Source organism: Leptonychotes weddellii, chromosome 10 (assembly GCF_054177405.1).
Source record: "Leptonychotes weddellii isolate Sample4059 chromosome 10, ASM5417740v2, whole genome shotgun sequence".
In the NCBI taxonomy this organism is placed as follows: domain Eukaryota; kingdom Metazoa; phylum Chordata; class Mammalia; order Carnivora; family Phocidae; genus Leptonychotes; species Leptonychotes weddellii.
The window spans coordinates 25653803-25676222 of NC_138378.1; the positions used below are offsets into that span (position 1 = coordinate 25653803).

The 22420-nt window shown below is 45.6% G+C and overlaps 1 protein-coding gene and 1 long non-coding RNA gene across 5 annotated transcripts in view; one reads left to right on the plus strand and one right to left on the minus strand.

The window, feature by feature from the left end:
- Nucleotides 1-8519: 8519 nt before the first annotated feature.
- Nucleotides 8520-11250, minus strand: LOC115938519 (uncharacterized). 3 transcript variants are annotated; one of them, XR_004073606.2, is made up of 3 exons: nt 10654-11250; nt 10468-10544; nt 8520-8917 (listed from the first exon to the last, which is right to left on the minus strand). It is a non-coding gene; the product is annotated as an uncharacterized LOC115938519 (long non-coding RNA). The 3 variants fall into 3 exon arrangements; XR_014149140.1 differs by having other exon boundaries at nt 8520-8788; nt 10642-11250; XR_014149139.1 differs by having other exon boundaries at nt 8520-8788; nt 10654-11248.
- A 9103-nt stretch (nt 11251-20353) lies between these two features.
- Nucleotides 20354-22420, plus strand: part of STK35 (serine/threonine kinase 35) — a 42987-nt gene continuing 40920 nt past the window's right edge. For both annotated transcript variants that reach the window (XR_004075317.2, XM_006732288.3), the window contains exons 1-2: nt 20354-20834; nt 21432-22029. Coding sequence is in view for 1 of the 2 variants with exons in the window: in XM_006732288.3 (XP_006732351.1) it covers nt 20529-20834; nt 21432-22029 (904 nt within the window). In the remaining variant the exon portion in view is untranslated. The remainder of the gene's footprint in view (nt 20835-21431; nt 22030-22420) is intronic.

Below are 22420 nucleotides of genomic sequence, written 5' to 3' on the forward strand. Positions count from 1 at the left end.
TCTAAGAAAGAATGGAAAAGAAATGTTTGAGATTGAAAACCCTGTAACAGAAATGAAGTGGTGTCTGCCTCCCATCAAGACACATAACATGAGGAATTCCTCAAATAGAGCATAGGGGTTCAGATGCAGGGTGGCTTCCAAATAATAATGTCTATTCCACATATCATGTGGGTGAGGGCTGGACCAACTTAGGTACTTTGCACCCTTCTCTTGGCAGACACTAGCATCTGGTGCTAAATCAGAGGGTCAAGGTGTTGCCCTGACCACCCCCCTTCCCTTTACCAAGTTCAGGTTCAAATTCATAGTATTCAGAAGAGCCTCAGTAAACCCAGCCCTAGTAGGTAACCTAAGGACAGAGGCAAAAAGAGTTTTAGTGATTGCCCTGTCTTCCCCTTTTTCTTTTCCCAGTCAGCTCATTCTGCCTTCTGCTGAACTTTGAAGTGTAATTCAAAGGCCTGAGCTGATTTACTCCCAAGCACCTACCCAGTCCAGCTCTCAGCCCAATTAACAAGCATTTTATCCTGAGACTGGGCGAGCAGGTGCTGCTGGGAGATTGTTACTCAGCTCTCCAACCAGGCTGTTGGGAGAAAAGGGGCTTTTGCATCCAGAGACAGCAGACGTATCCCTCTAAAGGAGATGAGTGAGGTGGGCAGAATTTTGGGGAAGCACCAAGGGGGTCACCCAACCCAGACAGAAGGTTGGGGGTCAGGGAAGACTTCCTAGAAAACCAGTATTTCAGGTAAGTCTGGAAAGAGGAGTGGGAATTAACTCTACCAACAAGGGAAAGGTGCTCCCAGTCAAAGTACCTGTCTGTACAGAGCCCAGAGGCGTGAGGAGGCAAAATATATGCAGGGAACAAGCCCACAGTGAGAAATTAGAAATCTGGTCAGTAAGTGGCCCAGCCCTTAGTGCATCTCAGATTCCCCCCAGAGAATCTGATGTGTTCGTTCTACCCCAGTCATGAGCCCGTATGCACACCTATGCAGAATCTGGCACCCACTGTCAAGGACAGCAGGGATCCCAGGTTAAGGATCCCTTCCATAAGTCAACCCTTCAGTAGCAGCTGCCCAAACAAGCCCAGAGAAGGCCAAAGTGGCAATTGCAGCAAAGCATTGCCTCTGCAACCTTTTCTTGCCTCTCTCTCATTCATTGGAAAACTTAGTGACTAATCATCTTTATTTCAAAGGGAGGCAATCACTGAAAGCTTTACAAGCATGGTGAAGGTTTGACAACCGATATGTTTCACTTTCCAGACTTACCTGAAATACTCAGGGCAACTGAGTGTCCAGCTGGACTTGGTGAGAAGTCCTGGATGGCACAATTGCAGGTCTTTTCTCTGGGGCAGTTGGGTTTCTTCATAAAAGGAAGCTCTACGTCACTGCTTGGGGCAGGAGAGGGGTAGGGGATGTTGCTGAATGAGCCTACATGCAAATATTCTGGAGCTCGGCTGGGAAGGGCTGGGGGTGTCATCATTCAGAATGCAGCTTTTTAGGCAACCCCTATGTCTAGTTCAGCACCCTCTCCCCCATTCCCATAAGCTGGGACTGTGGTCATGAAAGCAGGAACCTCTCTGGTTAAAATTTTCCCGAGATTAAACCCCTGAGGAAAGAAGCACCTCTCAACAAGGGGTCAAAGTGCCCCATGACAAAGAATTTCCATCAGTTCTCTTGTTTTTGGCCCTCTCCCTTGCCTCCACCTCTGCAAAACCTGGTTCTGCCAATTCCAGAGCCTTCCGGGATTCTGGGGTGAATTGGCTGTCCGTCAATATACACCCCTCCTTAGGCAAGATGGTGGACCCTCCTCCATTCTGCCAAATCTTTTGTCATTCCCCAACCCAGTTTCTGTCTTCATGTATTGTGTTTCACAGTTAGAGATGTCTCCTTGTCTCATCAAAATGGAAGGGGTGTTTGCATTTCTTCTTATAGTCTGAAGTGGATCCAATGAGAAGAGAACAAGATAGAAAGAAAACCCAGCCGTCCTTGAATATACTTAACACTACTGAACCGCACACTCACACATGGTAAAAATGGTACATGTAATGTTGGGTGGTTTTTTACCACAATAAAAAACAAAAATGAAACTTAGCCATCTTAAAACCAGAAGTCTCCCCATTGAGTTTTCTATGGATTTTGAAAACCAAACACAAGAAGCCATTTCCTTGAGAACCTATTTACATGTAGACGTGAATATTTTGATTCCTTCTATACAAGACAATTACTGGGAATACCTACGCAGTGGTTCTCAAAGTGTGTTCTCCAAATCAGCAGCAGCAGCATCACCTGGACACTTGCAAGAAATGCAACACCCACCCCCAAAATAGAAATGCAAACTCCTAGGCCCTACCCCAGACCTACTGAATCAGAAGTTCTATAATGTGTGTTTTAAAGCCCTTCATGACTAAATATTGAGTATCGGCTTTGTGACAGCTGATATATAAAGTCTGAGAACCACTCATCTAGAGCAATGTGGGGGAAAAAAAGAATGAAGCCAATATAGCCTGACCATGAAAGGAAAGGTCTAACTCCATAGCATGCATAAAATGTAAAGGAAATAGTGAAATGGGGAGCAAAAGCAATTCATTGGGTGCCTTCCATGTATCAGGTACCATGCTTGCCAGGTTAGGTACTTATTTAATCCTCAAAGTTTCCTTGAAAAGAAAGACTTATTCCACCTATTTTGTAGATAAGAAAACTGAGGCTTAGGAAAAGTAAGTAACTTAGCTAATTAAGAAGGATTTCAACCACGGTCTGCCTGACTCCTTAGGTCCAATGAGGACAGAAAAGAAAACAAGGCTTTTTTCTCTGCTTGGTAAAGCCTATTCATCCTCCAAAGCAGAACTCAAATGTCACCTCCTCTGGCAAGTCTTCAAGAGAACTGCCTCATTCAAAGTTAACCTTCCCACAGCACTTTGCACATACCTGTCTTGGAGTACATCATATACCTTATTATAGAAGTTCTCAAATCTGTGGTCTCAGGATCCCCTAGAAATTATTGACATTCGGAGGCAAATGAACCTTGACCTAAACCTCACAGTTTATACAAAAATTAACTCAAATTCTTTCATCAAAAAAGGATTAGATGTAGAATGAAAACTACACAACTTTTTTTTAAAGATCTATTTATTTATTTAAGATAGAGAGAGATAGAGCAGGGGGAGGGACAGAGGGAGAGGGAGAGAGAGAATCCTCAAGCAGACTCCCCACTGAGTGCAAAGCCTGACACAGGGCTCGATTCCAGGACCCTGAGATCATAACCCCAGCCAAAATCAAGAGTCAGCCACTCACCCCCTGAGCCACCCAGGCACCCCAACACTATACAACTTCTGGGGGAAAAAAAAAACTTAAAAAAAAAATCTTTGTGATCTAGGGCTGTGTGAAAAGTTCTTAGTTTCTTAGTAAAAGCATGATTCATAAAAAAAATAATAAGTTGGATCATGCAAAATGAAAATCTTTTGCTCCGAGAAAGGCCCTGTAAAGAGGACAAAAGCACTGGGAGAAAATATTTGCAAACCACATATCTGACAAAGGACTGGTATTGAGAATACATAAAGAACTCTCCAAACCCAAGAGTGAGAGCAAACAATCCAATTAGAAAATGGGCAAAGAACATGAACGGACATTGCACTGAAAAGGATATACAGATGGCAAGTAAGCACATAAAAATATTTTCAACATCATTAGCCATCAGGAAATGCAAATTCAAATCATAATGAGCTATCACTACACAACTATTGGGATGACTAAGATAAAACACGGTGATAACACCAAATGCTGGCGGAGATGTGGAGAAACTAGATCACTCATAGATTGGGATGTAAAATGATACAGCCACTCAGAAAAAAAAAATTGTGATGGCCTCTTACAAAATGAAATATGCTTACTGTACTACTCAGCAATTGTATTTGGGGGGTATTTACCCCAGACAAGTAAAAACTTCTGTTCACTCAAAAACCTGTACATGAATGCTCATGGCAACTGTATTTGCAATAGCCAAGAACCAGAAACAATCCAAATGTCCTTCTCCAGGGGAACCATTCAGTAAACCGTGGTGCGTCCACACCATGGAACACCACTCACCAAAGCAAGGGGTATACTCTGGATACACACAACACCTGGGATGGATCTCAAGGGAATTATGCTGAGTGAATAAGCCCATCTCAAGAGGTTACATAATGTATTATTCCATTTATAGAATATTCTTTTTTTTTTTTTTTTTTTTTTTTTTACAAAGCATCACATCATTTATAGAATATTCTTGATGACAAAATTATAGAGAGGGAGAACAGGGGTCCAGGAGGGGAGAGGGAGGGAGGTGGCTGTGGGTACAAGGGGGTAGTAGGAGAGATCACTGTGATGGAATTGTTGTACATCTTGACTGCGGTGGTGGACACACAAATCTACACATGCGATAAAGTGGTGTAAATTAAACACACACACACACAACTGGTGGGATCTGGATAAGGGAGTTGGATTGTATCACCGCCAGCCTCCTGGTCGTACTGAAGTTACGCACGATGTTTGCCATCAGGGGAAACTGGGTGAAGAGTACACAGCCTCTCTCTGCAGTCTTTCTTACAACCCCATGTGAACCTACCGTGATCGCAAAGTGAAAAGTTAAAAAAAAAAAAAAAAGTATTGAGGACTGCAAAGAGATTTTGTTCCTGTGGGCCATATTAATTGGAATCTGCTATATTAGAGATTAAAATGGAGATTTTTTTAGGTATTTATTACCTTTAAAACAATAATAAGCCCATCTTATGTTAATATAGACAAATCGTTTTTTTATGAAATATATTTTTGAAAAATAGTGAGAAGAGTAACACTGTTTTACAAATTTACACAATTCTCTTTATGTCTGGCTTCACAGACAACTGATTCTCCTGTCTGCTTCTGCATTATAATATGTTGTGATAAAAGACATCATACAGTTTCTGGAAAATTCCACCATACACATAAGAAAAATTAAGAGTGAAAGGGGCAAATAATGTCTTAGTGTTATTATGAAAATAGTTTTGGCCTCATGGATCCCCTCAAAGGGTCTCAGGGCCCCCCTTTGGAAATTCTTGCATTATTGTGATCATTTTTACATACATTTGCGCCTGCACTTAGTGAGGACAGGGAGAACATCTTTTTCATCTTTGTATTCCAAGCACCTTATACAGTGCCTGGCAAAAAGCTGATACCCAATAAATATTTGATGAACCAATGGAATATTAACAACTTGTTAGCCCTTGGAGAGGGCGAGAGAGAGCACCAACTGATTGACAATATAGGCTTTAGACTTTTTTAGTTCTGAGTCAGAATAAAGGTCAGAGTGTTCTGGCATAGCTTGGTCCCAAAGAACAAACATTGTTCTGAGAAACCAGGAGGCTCCTGGGGCATGAAACATGGGTTTGCAATGACTGAGTGGTCTTTTGAGAAAGGTCTCACTGTGTCAACATTTCTCACAAGTTTTGACCTTGAGGCCTCTCCACACCATTCAGAACAAACATGGGAAGATGGGGGCTTCACGGGTTGTGTGGAGACGTAATGAATTCTTTCTCCTGCATTATTATCCTCCTACACCTAACCCCCAGGTCATCCCCAAAGCACCCACTGGTGGCCAGTCTCAGTCCACTTGGTCCACAGCCATTCTGGGAAGAGAAAAACAGTTCTAACCACCATTCCAGATTACAAATTGGTTCTCATTTCTCATCCAAAGAATTCACCAAAGCACAATTGAGCAGGGAGCACAGAAAAACAGCCGAAGCTGAAAGATGTTCGTTAGAATCCACTCTGCATCAGACACTGAGCCAGACCTGTGGAATATTCCACCATGACAAAGCTCATGCCCCTCCCGCTCCCCGGTCTCCCAGCCAAGGAACTCCTGCTCCAGTGGAGAGATGACTTGAGTCTACGCTAGGCAGCAACCAGGGCTCTGAGGTGGAGAGAGAAACCATCTCTCCTAAGATCAGGGAAAAGAGGGGCACCTGGGTGGCTCAGTCGTTAGGCATCTGCCTTCGGCTCAGGTCATGATCTCAGTGTCCTGGAATCGAGCCCCGCATCGGGCTCCCTGCTCCACGGGAAGCCTGCTTCTCCCTCTCCCTCTCCCCCTGCTTCTGTTCCCTCTCTCGCTGTGTCTCTCTCGGTCAAATAAATAAATAACCTTAAAAAAAAAAAAAGATCAGGGAAAGGAAGTGCGTTTGATTTTGTCCTTGAAAGGCAGGAGAGGGCTGTTGCCAGGCAGATGGTGGGTCAGCACACTAGCACATTGGGGAAGAGAGTTGTGTTCACACAGACCTCAAGTAATGGCGCCTAATAAAATGGAAGCTTCTTCATGTATCACAGTCCAGGCTTAAGTGGTCTAGAGCCCCTACTGTGTCAGGGACTCAGGCCCCTTCCCTCCTGATGCTCCACCATACCTGAGGCACAGCCCTCATCTGTTTGCGTGGTTCCAAACCATCATGTCTGTATTCCAGCCGGTGGACATGGGCAAGCGGAAGGGCAGACATGTTCTTTCCTTCTGGGGGCACAAGTAGGAAATTGCACACTCCACTTCTGCTCACATCCCATGGGTCAGAACACAGTTGCAAGGGAGGCTGGGAAATGGGATTTCAAAATGTGAGCTTCTGTTGCTCTATAGAAATTGGGGGACAGCTAAGGGTTTCTGGCCCCAAGCACAGAGGTGAGAAAGTGCAGGGAGGTTTGAGGAGCCAGTAGCTAGGTGTGTTTAGAAGTTGCAGGAAGGAAAAGGAAAGGGGAGTGAGGGGCATATGATGAAGAGGGGCCCCTTCATTCTGTAAGTCAGTGGTGCCCAAACTGGAGTGCCCATCAGCATCACCGGATGGCTTTGTTGAAGCCCGAATGCTGAGCCCCACCTCCAAGGAGTCTGATTCAGCAAGTCAACGGTGAGGCCCGAAAATGCACATTGCTAATCAGTCTCAAGTGCCACTGGTGCTGCTGATCCAGGAACTTTGAGAAAGGTGGGGTCACAGAAAGTTTTAAAGAGGAGAATGAGATGACAAGGTCTGTATTTCAGAAAACTTACTCTGTTCAGCAATAGGGAACGAGCTGTACCGAAGCCTCCCGGAGCACGAAAACTTCTCACCCTCTTGATCCTTAGTGTTCCTGAGAAATCTCACTCAAGAAAAACAGGGATGATAAAAAGCCTGCAAAGCAGAGTTCACAGAACTCCAGTGCTCAGGGGTCGCTCCCTACTTCCTGGAGGGCCTGATGGTGTCAGTATCAACCTGGACCCACCAGTTCTTTGCATTGTGTGCAGAAGCCTGGATACGGGTGAGGGCAGGCAAGTCCCTTTCCTCCCTGGACCTGGGTTTCTCCAGCAATAAGAATCATGAGGATCATTTACCTATCCGGGTGCCAAGGACTGTCAGATGGCACAGATGAAAAAGCTGGACAATGTCCTGAGGCTATGGGGACTCACCGACCCACTACGCCAGGGGTTGGAGAGTAAATTGGACTCCCCACGAAGGGCAATTTGACAATCAAATCAGAATTTAAGATGTCTATGCCCTTTGACCCAACAGCTTCATTTCCAGGAAATAAGCCTATAGATACACTCGTGTTTATGTGCAAAAGACAGGTCGTTCAGTGCCCATTGTTCGTACTGGCAAGAGGTAGGAAACAACCTAAAAGTCACCCACAGGGGACTGGTTAAATAAACCATGGTGCTTCCACAAACGGAATAATGGGCAGTCCTTAAAAATAAGCTAGATTGGGGCGCCTAGGTGTCTCAGTTGGTTAAGCGACTGCCTTCGGCTCAGGTCACGATCCTGGAGTCCCTGGATCGAGTCCCGCATCGGGCTCCCTGCTCGGCAGGGAGTCTGCTTTGCCCTCTGACCCTATCCCCTCTCATGTGTTCTCTCTCATTCTCTCTCTCTCAAATAAATAAATAAAATCTTTTAAAAAAAAATAAGCTAGATCTAGGGGTGCCTGTTTGGCTCAGTTGGTTAAGCGTCTGCCTTCGGCTCAGGTCATGATCCCAGGGTCCAGGGACTGAGCCCCACATCGGGTTCCCTGCTCAGCGGGGAGTTTGCTTCTCCCTCTCCTTCTGCCCCTCTCCCTGCTCATTCTCTCTCCCTCAAATAAATAAATAAAATCTTAAAAAAATAAAAATAAAAATAAGCTAGATCTATGAGCCAGTTTATCTATCATAGATAGATAAGGATGAGAATGATGATGATGATGATGATGATGATGGATAGAGATAGATATATGTATGTCAGTGAATCTCCCTTTCTCATATACATATATATGATATGTGTATGTATCTCACATGAGATGTATATATGATACATATATGGCTGGGGCTAAATACTGTCATGATATGCTGCCATTTAAAAAAATATACATGTGTCAAGAAGATCACACACACACACACACACACACACGCACGCACGCACGTGTACCGTTTATATATGCTTACATATCTCTGGAAGGATTTGGAGAAACAGGTTGCCTTTTGGGAGAGGAATTGGAATGGAAGTCCAGGTTGACAAGGAAACTTTTGTAACATTTGTTTGTTTGTTTTCAACTCTCAGTATGTATCATTTATTTAAAAAAACATACAAGCAATGCCTTGTGCTTTACTTGCTTCATCTCACTATATCTTCAGAGTAATCTAGAGGCGAAGTACTCTTATGATTCCCAAGGCACGGGGAGATTCACTCATTTGGGGGAGTGATGTGGGGGTGGAAGGAGCCTTGATGTATAAGGTTTGCCAATTCCCATGGGGTAAATTCTCCCACCGTGGCAATTTCAAGCTGCCAATGTGATGTCACTGAGCAGAGCTGGGAAGAGATGCACACGATCAGCTCTCACGGGTCCGCAGGAACCAGCTCCAGCACACACCTGTAATGGACCCTTGCACTCGGAAGGGAGGCACCACTGACTTCCCACTTCAAACCTGAAATGGTCGCCTTTCAAGAGCAAAACAAATATAAGTAAATATATCACTTCAGGACCTAAGAGCAGCTTCCGGGGGGTCTTCAGACATAGATGCCGGAGCATCTATTTAGAGTGTAAATAACCTGCCTTGTTCTGCAATGGATTTGAAACAGAAACCCAGAAATTAAAATTAAGCATCTGGGTTTTATATTTGCAAATTGCTCTGCCGTTCTCTTTATGAAATACTGCACACAGCTATACAAGCAGAAGGCAATAAAAGAATAATAAATTAATCAGTGTTAGCATTCTGTCAACACAGCCCCAGAGACTTACCAGAGCCAGCCATCTAAATTAGGAAGCTGGTTTAGAAACTTTTCCAGTGCTTTAATGGGAGAGGTGGGGGCGAGAGGGCCAGATACACTTGGATTTGAGTTGTGCTCTGGCTCTGCCATCTGCTAGGCACCTTGGGTAAGTCACCTTACCTTCTGCATCTCAAATTACACACATGTTAAGTGAGGATAGTGGCACCACACGGATTTGCACAGCCAGGTTCACCACGTTTAATAGGTGAGGTTAACATGTGGTTAAGTATCTGGACATAAGGCAGGGTGTTTATCCCTAAAAAATTACCCCACGACATAAAGTGAGAGTTGCCTTATATTTAAGTTCTTACAAAAGCTTACAGAATGTTATGTATTCCCTAGACTCTCAATTACTTGATTTTAAGCAACAAAGTATCTTTGAGGAAGACCAATTTATAGAAGTCACCGGATGGAAGTGGTTTCAAAAAAAAAGCAAACAATCTTTGACACAGACATAGTCGTTATACTGGGGGTTGGCCTCACAACCCTATAATGAAGCCAGCCTTCTAAAGATGACTTTAAAAGCAACAAATTAAATGCTAGGATGTTGTGATCGCGAATATAAACCGATGGGACAGACGGAAAAACAATAGTGTCCTAAGATTAAGTGAATCGGGACTTCGAGGTTAAAATCTTTCAGCAAGAGAATCAATACAGGCTCAAAAAGTGCTGCATCACACACAATTTCAATAGGAGTGAAATTTATGTGATCTAGAAAGTGAGTTGGGTGATTCAGAAACCATCCCTGGTAATAATAACGATCCTAGAATCAAAGACGCACAGGAAGAGATGGAATAAAACTGTTTTGTAAAATGTGAGAGTGGAAAAAAACCAGTATTTCTCAATTAAGATATTATTTATTAATATATATTTAAACTTATTTAAATATATTAATCTTGAAAGTATGTGCATACCTAAAGTAATAAATTAAATATTACACATAGACATTTGATTATTTCATCTACAGCCTTAAGAATTGATATATTTGAGTTCATCCCCCCAAATATTTTCCTTTTTGCAATCTTCTTATTGTGAAAAATGGGAGGGTCACCTTATATTTAGGACTACCAAATATGGAGAGAAGTATGTGCAAGCACTTAAAACCCAACACAGCTCCGTGTGATTTGCGACAGATACTGTTAGGGTTGTTAATACTATTTTTTATTATGATTGTTGCACCACAGGCTGGGCTCTTTGATTGTGCTCCCGAGAGCACTTACCTGGATTGGAATTCCCTGATCTTCTCCTTCCTAGCCGTGTGATCTTGGGCAAGTTGCCTAACCTCTCTGTGCCTCATCTGTAAGAAAGAAATAATAGTAGGACCTCTCAATAAATTAGTATATGTAAGAAGTGTTTGAACCAGTACCTGGTAAGTGCTTCTTTAATATTATTACCATTACACTCACCAATGGAGACCTGTATTTTTAAACGTGGCGGGTTTCCTCACAATGCAGTGAGATTTTATCAGCAGGGAACTTGTCTTGCTCTTCCAGATCCCCAGCTCACACAGAGGGCCAAGTGCCCAGTAAATGTTGGCTGGACCAATAATGAGTTCTGTAGAGAGAGGAAGGCAATGTGTCATGTTGGGGGCCCAGCACAGCAGCGGATAACACTTTGAGGTTGATACCTAGAGTGCAGCCTCATTCCTCACTGGCCAACTAAAATCGAAAGTAAAACTGCAGTGCAACAGAGCCGGGCAAAACTGTAGACTGGAATTGGTACAACCACTATGGAAAACAGTACGAAGTTTCCTCAATAAATTAAATATAGACCTACCATAGGATCCAGCAATTCCGCCTCTGTGTGTTTATCCAAAGGAAACTAAAATGTTAACTCGAAAAGTATGTGCACCCCCGTTTATGGCAGCGTTATTTACAATAGCCAAGATATAGAAACAACCTGAGTGTCATGTCCGTCAATGGACAAATGGATAAAGAAAATGTGATATACATATATAGGAATACATGTATTATATAGAGGAATATATATATTATAGATGATAGATAGATAGATAGATAGATAGATAGATAGATAGATAGATAGATAGGAATATTATTCAGCCATAAAAGGAGTGAGATCTTGCTATTTGTGACAACATGGATGGAATTTGAAGGCATTATGCTAGTGAAATAAGCCAGAAAGAGAAAGACAAATACTGTAATGACCTCACTTATATGTGGGAACCTAAAAAAAGAAAAAACAAAACCCCCCAACAACCCAAGCTCACAGATACAGAAAGCAAATTAGTGGTTGCCAGAATTGGGCAGATAGGTGACGTGAGTGAAGGGGGTCAAAGGTTCACATTTTCCGTTATAAAATAAGTAAGTCAAGGGGAGGTCATGTACAGCATGGTGACTATAGTTAATAATACTGTATTACATATCTGAAAGTTGGTAAGAGTAAATCTTGAAAGTTCTCATCCCAAGAAAAATAATGTAGTAACTATGTATGATGATCGATGTTAACCAGACTTGTTGTGGTGATCATTTCATTATACATACAAATAGTGAATCCTTACGTTGTACACCTGAAGCTAATATTATATGTCAATTATACCTCAATTTAAAAAAAAAAAAAGGCTATATGGAGCCTGGGTGGCTCAGTCGTTGGGCGTCTGCCTTCGGCTCAGGTCATGATGCCAGGGTCCTGGGATCAGTCCCGCATCGGGCTCCTTGCTCAGCGGGGACCTGCTTCTCCCTCTGCCTGCCGCTCCCCCTGTTTGTATGTTCTCTCTCTCACTCTGAAAAATAAATAAATAAAATCTTTAAAAAAACTAATAACCAAAAGACATACATTAAAGTTCAAATTATACAAAAATGTTGAGAGTAGAAGAATCACCTGAAGGGAATTCTTGGCATCTAGAGTATTATTTATCTAAATGTTCCTTTATGGATGCATGAAACTAACATGTAAGTACACAGGCTGTATCATGTGATGGTTTAAGACCACGAATCAGGTGTGCCCGTGTTTAAAATCTAGCTCCGCCTTTTTAGTGGCATGGCCTTGAGAAAATCACATAACCTCTCCGTGCCTCGGTTTCTTTTTATTTTTTAATATTTATTTATTTATTTATTTATTTGAGAGAGAGAGCTCAGCAGAGGGAGAGGGAGAAGCAGGCTCCCCGCTGAGCAGGGAGCCCCACGTGGGGCTTGACCCCAGGAAGCTGGGATCATGACCCCAACCAAGCAGAAGGCAGATGCTTAACCCTGACTGAGCCACCCAGGCGCCCCTGTGCCTCAGTTTCTATGGAGACTGGAGATGATGGAACCCACCCTCTAGGCTTATTGGAATAATAAGTCTAAAGAGAGCATTTAGGATAGCAACAAATACAGAGAAACAACTCAGTGAAGATTAGCAGTTATGAACGTACAAATATATATTAAAACAAAATATGAAGTCGCACTATAGATCCTAGTTTACATTTGCTTTTTTTTTATGTAACAGTATGCTGTGACTAGTTCCGTGCTAGTACATACAGAGCTAATTCCTTCTTTTTGATGGCTACATTATATTCAAATGAGTATGTAACTAATCCCCTGTCTCGGCTACCTGAGTATTTCTAATATTTTACTATTACAAATAACCACAATAAAAATCCTCATTGCACATATATTGCTCCATCCTTGGGGACGTATTTCTATAGGATAAGTTCTAGAAATGGAATCTCTGGATCCAAGTATATGAATTTTTAACTATATTAATAAACAATGAGTTATCAAATTTCCTTCCTAAAAGGCTGTATCCTTTACACTCTGATCAGCAAGTGTACTTTGTCACCTTGTGGCTGTATACATTTCAACCTGATTCCCCAACCATTTATTTTGAATGTCCCAGTCGTGAACAGAATCAGGGACTTTGCCCTGCTACTTCTGCATTATATTCCCTTATCTTTCCAAAAATCATAAACAACTCCTAAGAACCTGGCAACTAATTTTCTGCAGCAAATGTTCAGGTACATAGCCTGGCAGAGAATTTTTATACTATTCCCAGATGGGAGAGGAAGAAAGGTTGGAATTCCTGAGCCTTTTCAGTGGCCAGTAGGAAGAACATACGAAATTAGAACAATCCATTAAGTTTGGGAAACGGTACCGGTTATCTGCTTGCATCTTTGTTTTCTGTGACTTGGACCCTCGTTAAAGAGACAAGAGGCCGCCTTTGCTGAGTCTGGCTGGGGACCAGAGTCTCTAGTGCAGAGTCCCCAGGGTGTGATTGGAGTACCTAACTACTTGCAGCTCTTCTGATGCCTTTAGGTAACATAGGACAACGGGTGGGCGTCAGAGCCAGAAGCTGAACAGCGCCACCAAGAGGACAGGCTGCTTCAGTGGTAGCTAAATCCCATGCCCACTTTCATTTTTAATTTAGATTTTAATCCAAGTAATAAATATACATAATGGTTAAGAGTTAGTTACTACTACAAACTAGATCCTATGACAAGGCTTATAAGAAGAATGCCACCTCCCTCAGTCATTAAGTGTCTGCCTTCGGCTCCGGTCATGATCCCAGGGTCCTGGGATTGAGCCCCGCATCAGTCTCCCTGCTCAGCGGGAAGCCTGCTTCTCCCTCTCCCACTCCCCCTGCTTGTGTTCCTGCTCTCGCTATCTCCCTCTGTCAAATAAATAAAACCTTAAAAAATAAATTAAAAAAAGAAGAATGCCACCTCCAAGTCTCATCCATGAAGCAGTAACTCATTCTGTGGTTGTCTCTTCAAACCTGATTATGGTGGCACTTCCAAGGTTTTTTAATTTTAGGCTTTTCTATTAACTTACAGCTATGGAGAATAAGAATTTAGTTTTCCTCTCTCTCTCCACTCTTTCTCTACACACACCCTCTCCAATTTTCCCCAAATAATTACAGCATAATTTTTGGTTAAATCAATGTGCTGTTTTTACATTATAATGACAATGTAATATTATTTCCAGCTAAGTGTTGTAGTTTATGATGATTACAATGTTTTTGTTATAAATCGTTTTTGTTTTCTTGGCTTTAACAATCACTGTGTGTCTTATCTGCTTAGTTTTCTCTGTAATAGCTCCAATCCATCTCCGAATTCTTTGCCAGAATGCCAATCCTTTATAATGGTCTCAGCTTTGTGCTCAGTCTAGGGGCAGCATAGTGTAATGTTGTGGTTCTCAAAGCGTGGTCGGTCCCTAGACCAGCAACTGTAACAGCATCACCTGGGACCAAGCTAGAGATGCAAATGATCAAGCCCTACCCAAGACTTACTGATTAGCTGTCACTCTGGGGCTGGGGTCCAGCCATCTGGTTTTTTAACCAGCCCTCCTGGGGATGCCGGTATGCACCCAAGCTTGAGAACACCTGTACAAGCGTTAAGAGCTTGGATGCCCAAACCCATGGCTGCCTGGGGTTCGGATCCCAGCTGTTGCACTCGTTTGGGATGGAACGGCTTTCAGGGCCCAATCTTCCCATTCACTAAATGAGAGACGGTTTGTCTCTCCCACATAGTTGTTGTGAGCTCCTTGGTGTTGGGCAGTGTAACAAGCTCCAGTTTTCCTGGGGGAGACCCCTCCTGGAGCCCAGTGAAACCCATTCCAGTATGGGAGGGGAGTGCAAGCTGGCTGCAGAGCCTCCCCAGGCCTTCCTGGGTCCCCTACTCAGAATATGCCCTCCTTTAAGGCACCTACCTCGAGCCTCTGTCTTTCAGCACCTCCATAGCCCTCCGAAGTGAAGTCCCCTCCTCTACCCCTGTAGGAGCCTCACCTCCCCCTGCTACAACCACCAATTCGCAGCATTCTCTGCCAGAGCCCCTTGCCACCCAGCCCCACCCTCCCTCCTCATCCCCCTCTCACTCTCTCCTAGCCCACTAGAGCCATCTCATGCCCCCCCCCCCAGCTTCCATTCCTTCCACACTCCTCCACTCCACCCAACCTTCCCCTCCTGGGCCAGAGCTCCCCATTTTCCCATGGAACCACCCCCATGGCTGCCCCTGGGGTATGTTTCCTCTCCCTGAAATACGGGGATGGGCAGGGAGCATCACCACTCTGCCTTCTCCCTCTGGACAGTTCTCAGAGTAACAACATCTGTGAGCCTCAATTCTCCTGCTCCTTCGCTTTCTGTGGTGCTCCGTATATCACAGAGTCTCAGTAAACCCCAAGTCCTCACCACCAGCCCACCACATCTCTCCCTATGTCCTGCTTGTCTTCCTCCATTCCCTGTGCTCCAGCCACACTGGCCTCCTTTGCACTTGCTCTTCCCTCTGACACAAATGCTCTTCCAGTAGACAGGCATTTGGCTGCCTCTTGCTTCTATCAGGTCTCTGCCAACGGTCACCTCCTTGGAGAGGTTTTCCCAAACCACCATTCTCAAACGGCACCTGCTCTGTCCCTTGCTATCGCTTTACAAACTGCTTTAGTATCCTGTGCAGGACTAATGTTATTCAGGACCACGCAATTCCATGACATCTTTAAAAACCGTTTTTTGTTTTTTTTTTTTTAAAGATTTTATTTATTTGACAGAGAGCGAGCGAGAGAGAGCACAAGCAGGGGGAGCAGCAGAGGGGGAGGGAGAAGCAGGCCCCCCGCCGAGCAGGGAGCCCGATGTGGGACTCAATCCCAGGACCCCGGGATCATGACCTGAGCCAAAGGCAGATGCTTAACAACTGAGCAGCCCAGGAGCCCTCCATTACGTCTTTTTTTTTTTTTAAAGATTTTATTCATTTATTTGACAGAGAGAGAGAGAGAGTGAGAGCAGGAACACAAGCAGGGGGAGTGAGAGAGAGGGACAAGCAGACTCCCCGCGGAGCAGGGAGCCCGACGCGGGGCTCGATCCCAGGACCCCGGGATCACCACCCGAGCCGAAGGCAGACGCCCAACGACTGAGCCACCCAGGTGCCCCGCCCTCCATTACGTCTTATGTTCTATGTCAGCCCCTCAAAGGCAGGGGCCTGCTGGAAGGGCACAGACCTCACTGCTGCCCCTCCCTTTTCCTTCATTTCTTCTGTCACTAAATGTTGGGCTCCAGTCATATGTCTGGCACCATCTGAGGCTCCGGGGATATGGAGGCAGGCAGACACGCCGACAGAGAAAGGCATGGAAGGCTTGCCATAATTTTCACATAAATGCTTACCCTGGGGAGGGTTGAGCAGGAAAGGTAGAGTGAAGAGTCTGGGGTCTCAGGTCCAATCCTAGCTGGGCAACCTCCTCCCTCCTCAGTCTCTTCATCTATAAAATGGGGCTAATGATAGTAACCACCTCACGGGATTGGCACGAGAATACTTTGTTAATTCCTGTAGCTGACAGACAACTTTAGTAGCTGTTGGCAACTGATTAAAATAAGAAGAGGCTTCCTTCTGTAACTTAAGAAAAGCCATAAAAAAAGGGGGAAAAAACTCAGTCAAGCCACCAACAATGTTTCAAGCAGCCCAGCCCTTCTCACACACACAAAAAGATTTATGCTCCTCGTGGTTCTCCCAGAACATCAGATCCAACCTCTCTTCTAAGACTCAGGTGGGGGGGTGGGCACCTGGGGGGCTCAGTTGTTAAGCATCTGCCTTCGGCTCAGGTCATGATCCCAGCGTCCTGGGATCGAGCCCTCCATCGGGCTCCCTGCTCAGCAGGAAGCCTGCTTCTCCCTCTCCCACTCCCCCTGCTGTATTCCTTCTCTCTCTTTGTCTCTCTGTCAAATAAATAAATAAAATCTTAAAAAAAAAAAAAAAAAAAAAGACTCAGGTGGGATCACTAGCTGGGAGAAAGACTCCATTGGCCTTGCTCAACTCTGGAGCCAGTAATGGTGGGAACCGGGCCAGCACCCTGCAGCTTTCCATCCTTGGAAGCTCTGAGTAAAGATACAGGTGCTCATGGCGTGGCAGGATTTTGGTGGGGGTTTTTTTCACCTTTTAAATCAACTTTATTTGCAGTATAATCTCCGTACAATAAAATTCCATCACCCAGAAAATGCTCTTGTGTCCCTCAGCAGTCAACTCCCACCCCAAAGATAACCACTGATTTGTTTTCTGCCGCCACAGATCAATGTTGCTTGACTTTATATTAATGGAATCATACAGCATGGACTCTTTTTAATCCATTTTTTTACAGTTTTAATGAGGTAAAGCTGTAAAACTGATGTACATAAACTGCACCTATTTAAAGTGTACAGTTTGAAGTGGCTTTAACATATTCCCCAGCCCCGGAAATGATCACGAGATAACTTCAAGATAATAAACATATCCATCAGCCCCAAAAGTTTTCCTCATGTACCTGCCTCCCCACCCCAACTACTAATCTGCTTTCTGTCACTGTAAATTGGTTTGCGTTTTCAAGCACTGTAAACAGAATCATGTAGTCTGTACTCTTCTGTGCCTGGTTTCTTTCATTCAGCATGATTATTTTAATTCAACCATGTTGTTGTATTCCTCCCCATCCCCCCCACGCCAGCAGCATCTCACCGTATAGGAAGACCCCAGTTTGGTTATCCATGCACTTATTGGTGAACATTAGAGTGTTTTACAGTTTGGGATTCTTATGGAAAAAGCCACTATAAGCATTCTTATGAAAGTGTATTTGTGAAGATAAATTTTCATGTATCTTGGGTAAATACCGAGGCATGGAGGTGCTGGGCCATAGGGTAGATGTATATTTAACTTCATAAGAAACTGCCAAACTTTTTTTTTTCCAAAGTGGTTGTACCACTTTACACACTCACCAGCCGGATGAAGTTGAACATCAAGCTTGTTCCTGTCTCACGGCTTCTATACTTCTTCCTGCTTCCTTAATGCCTTACCACTAGTTTTAGCATGGCTGGCTTCAGGTTCCCCCAAATTCATATGTTGAATTTATAAGCCCCAGTACCTTAGAATGGAACATATTTGGAGATAGGTCTTTAAAGAGATGATGAAGGGGCGTGTGGGTGGTTCAGCCCCTTAAGCCTCTGCCTTCGGCTGGGGGTCTTGATCCCAGGGTTCTGGGATAGAGCCTGCGTCAGGCTCCCTGCTCAGGGAGGAGTCTCCTTCTACCTCTCCCTCTGTGTGCTTGCTCGATCTCTCTCTCAAATAAATACATAAATCTTAAAAAAAAACCTAAAGAGATGATTAACACAAGCCCATTAGGGTGGGGCCCTAATGCAATATGACTTGTGTCCTTACAGTAAGAGGAAACGATAACCCACACAGAGGAAAGATCTTGTGGGGACACAGTCAGAAGGTAACCACCTTCAGGCCAAGAAGAGAGGTCTCAGGGGTGAAACTAAACCTGCCAACACTTTGATCTTGGACTTCTAGCTTCCAGAACTGTGAGAAAATGAATTTCTGTTAAGCCACCCAGTCTGTAATATTTTGTTATGGTGGCCCTAGCAAACCAACACAGAGGACTTCCCATCACCATTTTGCAACCATTATAGTAATAATTGATTCAGGCAAGAATCATCAATGAACGTAAAACCAGTGGGCAGACATTGAGATGAAAAACAGGATAGTCTCAAAATATCTTCCCCCAAGATACTTATTAATTACAAAGGGAAAAACAGCAACTTTTCAGTGGAGTACGTCGGCAGACAGCATCTTAACTAAATGATCAAAGTTAATATCACTAATTTGGGGACAAACCAAGCCATGTGCCTTCTGATGTGATGCACTCAGGACATAAATTTCTTTCAGTGGCATTCTTGCCAAAAATGCATAACCTGAATCTCATCAGGAGAAAATAACAGACAGAGTCAAATTAAGGACATCTACAAAATAACTCACCAGTACTCTTCAAAAACGTCAAGGTCATGAAAGACAAAGGCTGAGGAACTAACTGCTTCTCCAGATTAAAGGAAACTAAAAAGACCAGACAGCTAAATGAAACCTGCGATCCTGAGTTGTATCCTGGGGAATGGCTACATTATTGGGACAATTAGCAAAATTTAAATATTAAAGGTGTATTAAAAGAATCATATCATTGTTAAAATTCCTGATTTTGATCATTACCCTGAGATTGTGCAAGAGAATGTCCACGTTCTTAGGACATAGACGCAAGAAGTACATCAGATAAAGGGGCATAATGTCTGGAAACCCACTCCAAAATTATTTAGGGAAAAAAAGTATATGTACATATTATATACACATACACATACATAAGAGAGACTATGATAATGCAAACATAGCAAAATATAACAATTTGTTATTTTGGTTAAAAGTATATCAGAATTCTTGTGTTCACTTCGGCAGCATTAGCATGGCCCAAAGTATATGAGAATTCCTTACTATTCTTGTAACTTACATGTTAATTTGAAATTTTATCCCCTCAAAATTACAGCCTTTCAATGACCACACTATCAGAAGGGGCCTGCTCCCAAACCCAAAGCACTTTTTCACTCATTCTTTTTCTCCATCATACTTATCCATGTCAAAAATTATTCTATTTGTTCAGTTAATAGTATCTAACATTTACTGTGTGCAAGGCCCTGTCCTGTTCTAAGTGTTTTAACTGTACAACCACCGTGACTCAACTACTGTTCTTCCCATCTTAGAGATGGGAACTAAAAGACACAAGTTAATTAACTTGCACAAGATCACCCATATCATCTGTCTCCTCCAGGGCATAGACCCTCAACTAAGGTAGATTGTCTTGTTCACTGCTATTTCCTCAGAGACTCAGAACAGTGCCTAGCACATTATAGGAATTCAATAAATACCCAGATTCCGTTTAAAAACAACGGGTACGTACTAGGCATTGGAGTACAAAACAGTGAACAAAATAGCACTTTCAGCCTTGCACCCAATTAGCCACTTATTATATATATTCATATATACTTAGCCACTCTTAGTATATGTATTTATATATTTTTTATATTTATATACAAAATATGTTTTGTATATATATATATTTCATTTGGCGCTATCAACACTGGGAGGTTAAGGTCCAATCACCCCTTTTGCAGAACAGAAAACTGAGGCACGGAACCGGACAATGATTTGCCCAGAATCAAAGGGGCTATTGGGAGGCAGGGTGTGGATTCCAGCCCAGTCCGGAAGGTTCCCAGGCACTGCCTATGAATCAATCAAACCGACCAATCCAATCAACCAATCAGTATTTATTAGGCGCCTACTACGCGCAGCCCCTCTTCACACAGCGAAGGCGAGGAGGGAGGAGGCCGTGGTGGGCAGGGAGGCACGGAGAGCCGGAGCACGCAGCGGATCGCGGGAATTTGGCGCCTATTTTTTGTTGGCTGGGTGTTCTCGCCTGTGATTGGGCCCCGCGCGGCGTGCCCGGTGCGCCCGGCTGCGGCTGCTCTGTCGACCTTGGCAAGACCCAGGCGGCGCCGTACGCGACCGGCCTCCCGGGGGATGGGCCACCAGGAGCCCCCGCTGGCCCGAGTGCGGGCGGGAGGTGCGGCTTATATAAACAGGTTATGTAAAGGGCTCAGCTGGCGCGAACACGTGGAGAGCCGCGGGAGCCCGGACGCCCGGTTCTCCCCCGCGGGCGCCGCCGCCACCACCCGTGCCGCAGCACGCTCCGAAGCACACTCGGCCCGGGCCGCCGCCTCTCGCGCCGCTCCGTACCGGAGGCAGCCCTGTCCCGGAGCGGACCATCCCCAGCCCGGGGCGCCAGGGGGGAAACGGGCCGCCCGGAAGTGGAGGGACGCCAGCCAGGTAAGGGCGCAGTCTGCGGAGTCAAAGAGCGCCGAGGCTGGAGCCACCGCCGTCCCCTCGGGCGCTTGAGGAGGGCAGTCGGGCCCCCAGTTTGGCGGGCTCAGGGACGCGGAACTTTTAAGCCAGCCTCCTCCACCCGCCGCCCTCGGGGACTTGGGTTGGTCCGCCGAGCACCGCTCAGGCTTAATTCAATGGACTGTTTACACCCGGGAGAACCCAAGGCGGGATGCGGGGAAGGGGACCCCAGGGGGGACCAGGCAGGGAACAAGAGGTCCACAGTCAGAGTTGCCTCTTAAGGCAATTTTCTTAAGTCGTAAAGACTGCTGGTCGTTGTTTTTCCTATTCTTGGGCGATAAATTAACTGGGAAGCTGGGGGGTGTTTTGCTTTTCTTTCCGGTTCCCCCTCTGAGCCACAGCCTAGTGGTTTCGTCCTCCCGCTTTCCCTCCCCTTCCCCTCCCCCGTTCAGTCAGCGGCGGCGGCTTCCGTCTTAAAGGGGCCGCAGCCGCCGGAGGAGGTGGCGGTGGGGCGCCTTGCGGCCTGGGCTCCTTTCCTCCCCGCTTCGGCCTAGTTGGTTAAACCGATTCTTTCGCCCGCAGGTCACAATCCAGGGTCCCGCTCCTCCGCGTCCCGGGGCCGGACGGAGGGATGAGGCAGGGGGGACCCAGGCAGCGCCGTTGCTGCTCCCCCCGCCGCCCGCAGCCATGGAAACGGGGGAGGAGGACGGCACCCGCAGAGGTACACAAAGCCCCGAGCGGAAAAGGCGAAGCCCAGTGCCGCGGGCGCCCAGCGCGAAGCTGAGGCCGGCGGCGGCCCAGGCCATGGATCCGGTGGCGGCCGAGGCCCCGGGCGAGGCCTACCTGGCGCGGCGGCGGCCAGAGGGCGGCGGCGGGTCGGCACGGCCGCGGTACAGCCTGTTGGCGGAGATCGGGCGCGGCAGTTACGGCGTGGTTTACGAGGCAGTGGCCGGGCGCAGCGGGGCCCGGGTGGCGGTCAAGAAGATCCGCTGCGACGCCCCCGAGAACGTGGAGCTGGCGCTGGCCGAATTCTGGGCCCTGACCAGCCTCAAGCGGCGCCACCAGAACGTCGTGCAGTTTGAGGAGTGCGTCCTGCAGCGCAACGGGCTAGCCCAGCGCATGAGCCACGGCAACAAGAGCTCACAGCTTTACCTGCGCCTGGTGGAGACCTCGCTCAAAGGTAGGAGCGCCGCCGGCTGTCCCGCCCACACGGGGCCTGGACCCGCTGCTCTGGATGGCTCGGCCCCAGCGGACCCCCAGGCCCGTAGGCCCTGGTCCTGGTCCTGTCAGCCTGGGCCCAGACACGCCCTCCTAACCGGGGCCCAGACTAATAGGCCCTCCTCTCATCTCAGGACCCCGGATCAGTCCCTGGCACAGACGGGAGCTGGTATTTTCATAAAAAGGGGCTCATTAAGTGCTCACCATTATTTTAGTTAAGTGCTCAGTAAAGGTGAACTGTTATTATCAAACTTCTAGCACTTTGAGTTCCACGGGGGGAGTGAGGGGGATTGGGCTGAGTTGGTGGAAGAACTTCAGAGCCCCCTCTCTAGGGCCTCTTCTCTTTCCCTCCT